Raw genomic sequence first — 4136 nt, forward strand, 5'->3', positions numbered from 1 at the left:
GCTCTGCAATTTACCGAGCTGCTTCTTGCTCTGACTGAGGGCTGCTGGGAGCAGGGGGTGGGGCTTGTTGCATGTGCCCGCCCCCTGGGCTCTTTACTGCCGGAGCTCCGCTCCTGTGCGCTCCGGCAGGAAATGACCCCTTTACAAAGTTATTTAGATAAAGGATCAGAGAGTGTGAGCTATACTACTGTGTTTAGCTTACTGAAATTAGGATCCTACTAGGTAACGTTTGCATCATTTAATGTGTCACGTTAAGACTTACGCTCTGCTTCAGTTCTGTTCCTAGACTTATGATTGGTTCTACAACCCTAGTCCTACTGTATTCTTTATTGAATGTCCCATCCTGGCCACTGTATTGACTCACCATGTGTAACCAGTCTTGAGTCCAAGCGAGAAAGGTGGACTATAACATAAATATATTTTTAAAATATGTCAAACTTTCAGTATTATCCAAGACTGGCAATGTGGCTCTCCAGGTCTCAGGAAGGGGTCCTTCACATCTCCTGATCCTTGGTCCTTTTTAACTGGAGATGCCCGGGATTGAACCTGGGACCTTCTACATGCTGTACCTTTCACATGAAGAGCAAAAAGGAAACAGAGCTGTGTGTGACGCTATAATAATACTCACAGCATTTACATAAACAGATCTGTCAATACTTTAACAACATACAAAATTTAATGACGTTATCGAACTACAAAATACAAAATACAAGAACTGAAGAAGGTCCAAAAATAATCTTATTCTTATTCTAATGAAGTTTCCGGATAATGCTCTTGTTTCCAAGGTCTTCGTCAGAGAAGGACCAAATATAACTGCATAAAACATTAATTCAATAGTTACCAAAGGTTACAAAAATAGCTATATATGCCATTTTTTTAGTATTTCTTACATTTTTAACAGTTTTGGTAATGATTTTCAACATCTTTGTCAATTTTACATATATAACTATTTTTGTAACCTTTGGTGATTATTGAATTAATGTTTTATACAGTTATATTTGGTCCTTCTCTGATGAGGACCTTGGAAACAAAAGCATTATCCGGAAATTTTTAACAATTTTGGTAATGATTTTCAACATCTTTGTCAATTTTACATATATAACTATTTTTGTAACCTTTGGTGATTATTGAATTAATGTTTTATACAGTTATATTTGGTCCTTCTCTGATGAGGACCTTGGAAACAAAATCATTATCCGGAAACTTTGTAAGGGCCCCGGTAACACGGGCCGGATATCGCGGGGGGGGGGAGGCGTGGCTAATTGCCCCGGAGGAAACTAACGTGCGGCCGCCCGAGCACACGTCCCGGTCGAGGTCCCGTGGTTCGGGGGAAATGCCGATCAGACGGGTATCCTGCAGCGCGGCACAGAAGCCACGCCGCGCGATCGCACTAGCAATCGCTCTTTATGCGCATGGGCTGTTGCGCAACCTGTGGAGACGAACAGCAGCGGGCGCCGGATGCCACGTAAGTCCACCGGGAACGCGATCAGACGCCCACCCTTGGCCCGCGGTTTTTAACTCCGCACCTTCAGCGGGGAGCCACGGGTTTGCCACGGGAGCACTGCGCTTCCCAGATGTTGGGGTGAGATCATGCCCGGAAACTCCGCGGGACTCCCGTGCCTCTCCTGCGGCAACTTTGCCGTGTGACCGGGGCCAAGAATAAGAATAAGATTATTTTTGGACCTTCTTCAGTTCTTGTATTTTGTAGTTCGATAACTTCATTAAATTTTGTATGTTGTTAAAGTAGAAAAGGAAGAAGAGAAAGAAGAAGAAAAGGAAGAAGAGAAAGAAGAAGAAAAGGAAGAAGAGAAAGAAGAAGAAAAGGAAGAAGAGAAAGAAGAAGAAAAGGAAGAAGAGAAAGAAGAAGAAAAGGAAGAAGAGAAAGAAGAAGAAAAGGAAGAAGAGAAAGAAGAAGAAAAGGAAGAAGAGAAAGAAGAAGAAAAGGAAGAAGAGAAAGAAGAAGAAAAGGAAGAAGAGAAAGAAGAAGAAAAGGAAGAAGAGAAAGAAGAAGAAAAGGAAGAAGAGAAAGAAGAAGAAAAGGAAGAAGAGAAAGAAGAAGAAAAGGAAGAAGAGAAAGAAGAAGAAAAGGAAGAAGAGAAAGAAGAAGAAAAGGAAGAAGAGAAAGAAGAAGAAAAGGAAGAAGAGAAAGAAGAAGAAAAGGAAGAAGAGAAAGAAGAAGAAAAGGAAGAAGAGAAAGAAGAAGAAAAGGAAGAAGAGAAAGAAGAAGAAAAGGAAGAAGAGAAAGAAGAAAAAGTAGAAGAGGAGGAGATTGGATTTATACCCCACACTTCACTACCCAAAGGTGCCTCAGAGCGGCTGACAAACTCCTTTCCCTTCCCCTCCCCACAACAGACACCCTGTGGGGTAGGTGGGGCTGAGAGAGCTCTTGACAGAAACTGCTCTTTTTCAAGAACAGCTCTTATCAGAACTACGGCTTGCCCAAGGTCATACTGCCAGGTGCAAGTGGAGGAGTGGGGGAATCAAACCCGGTTCTCCCAGATTAGAGTCCGCGCACTTAACCACGACACCAAACCATCAAATTGTAACCGACACATGTGGCATTCCAGGCAAGAGACAAGCAGAGGTGGTTTTGCCAATATTCCCTTCCACATAGCAACCCCACTCTTCCTTGGTGGCCTCCCATCCAAGTACTAACCATGGCTGACCCTGCTTAGCTTCCGAGATCTGACAAGCTCAGGCTAAGCCAGGCTATTCAGACGGCTGCGACAAAACGCAGTGGTTGGCAAAAGGCGCAGACCACTCTGGGAAGGAGGAAGCACGGGTCGTTCCCAACATGCAGCTCAGTTCTGCTCTCAAGAACCGTCTCTCACCTTTTCTGGAGGACCCCGACCAGCTGGACCAGCTTCTCCTGCTCTAGTTCAGCAGCCAGGCAGAGAGCTCTGTACTCCGCAATCTGGACATTCATGGCTTTCGCGTCCAAGTCATCAGGCTCGATGGGCCTAAAATGGACACTCATTTTGAGTGACTCGGTTTTATTTCAGGCATTTACATGACCCTTGTCCAGCACTGGTTCAAAGCGGGTTACAACGAGGGGATCAAAAAACAGATATAACAACAATCTTATAAAATAGGAAAAAAACACGATAGCATAGAATCATAGAATGTTAGAGTAGGAAGGGACCCTGCAGGTCATCTAGTCCAACCCCCTGCACTCTGCAGGAGCAGAGCCGAAAGATTGCCCTGCAACATGCCCGAAAGGTGGTCGTCCAGCCTCTGCTTGAAAACGTCCAGCGAAGGAGCATCCACCACCTCCCGAGGCAGACTGTTCCACTGCTCAACCACTCTTATTACAGTTAGGAAGTTTCTCCTGATCTTTAGCCGGTAACGGCTCCCTTGTAATTTCCACCCATTAAATCTAGTCTTGCAATCCGGAGCACGAGATAACAGATCCGCTCCACCTTCTACATGACAGCCCTTCAAATCCTTGGCAATCCTGTCCCCTCTAAGCCTTCTCTTTCCCAGACTAAACATACCCAACTCCTTCAGCCTTTCCTCGTAAGATTTGGATTCCAACCCTCTCGCCATCCTGGTTGCTCTCTTCAGGACACGCTCGAGCTTGTCAACATCCTTCCTAAAATGTGGTGCCCAAAACTGGACACAGGACTCCAGGTGAGGCCTGACCGTAGCAGGATAGATATTTTAAATATCAATCAGCTGCTCGGAAAAAAACATAGGATTCAAGAAATTGGCCAATGTTTTATAGATTTATGGTGTGGCCTCATGTTGAAGACCGTGTACAGCTCTGGTCACTGTATCTCAAGAAGAAGAAGAAGAAGAAGAGATTGGATTTCTACCCCGCCCTTCACTACCCAAAGGTGTCTCAGAGCAGTTTACAAACTCCTTTCCCTTCCCCTCCCCACAACAGACACCCTGTGAGGTCGATGGGGCTTAGAGAGCTCTGACAGAAACCACTCTTTTTCAAGAACAGCTCTTATCAGAGCTACGGCTTGCCCAAGGTCATCCAGCCAGGTGCAAGTGGAGGAGTGGGGAATCAAACCCAGTTCTCCCAGATTAGAGTCCGCACACTTAACCACAGCACCAAACTGGCTGAGGAACCAGTTGGTCACTGTGTGAGACAGGATGCTGGACTAGATGGGCTCTTCCTGTGTTCTTAT

At 45.3% G+C, this 4136-nt stretch overlaps 1 protein-coding gene across 1 annotated transcript in view; it reads right to left on the minus strand.

Annotated features, from left to right (window-relative positions):
* CCDC13 (coiled-coil domain containing 13) overlaps positions 1 to 4136 on the minus strand; it is a gene marked incomplete at its 5' end in the record, with an annotated part of 19468 nt that overhangs the window by 1740 nt on the left and 13592 nt on the right. The window contains one exon of the mRNA XM_015412411.1: positions 2832 to 2960. Coding sequence (XP_015267897.1) covers positions 2832 to 2960 — 129 coding nt within the window. The remainder of the gene's footprint in view (positions 1 to 2831; positions 2961 to 4136) is intronic.

The sequence above is a fragment of the Gekko japonicus genome, unplaced genomic scaffold (assembly GCF_001447785.1).
Source record: "Gekko japonicus isolate JY-2015 unplaced genomic scaffold, Gekko_japonicus_V1.1 scaffold6536, whole genome shotgun sequence".
NCBI classification, from domain to species: Eukaryota; Metazoa; Chordata; class Lepidosauria; order Squamata; family Gekkonidae; genus Gekko; species Gekko japonicus.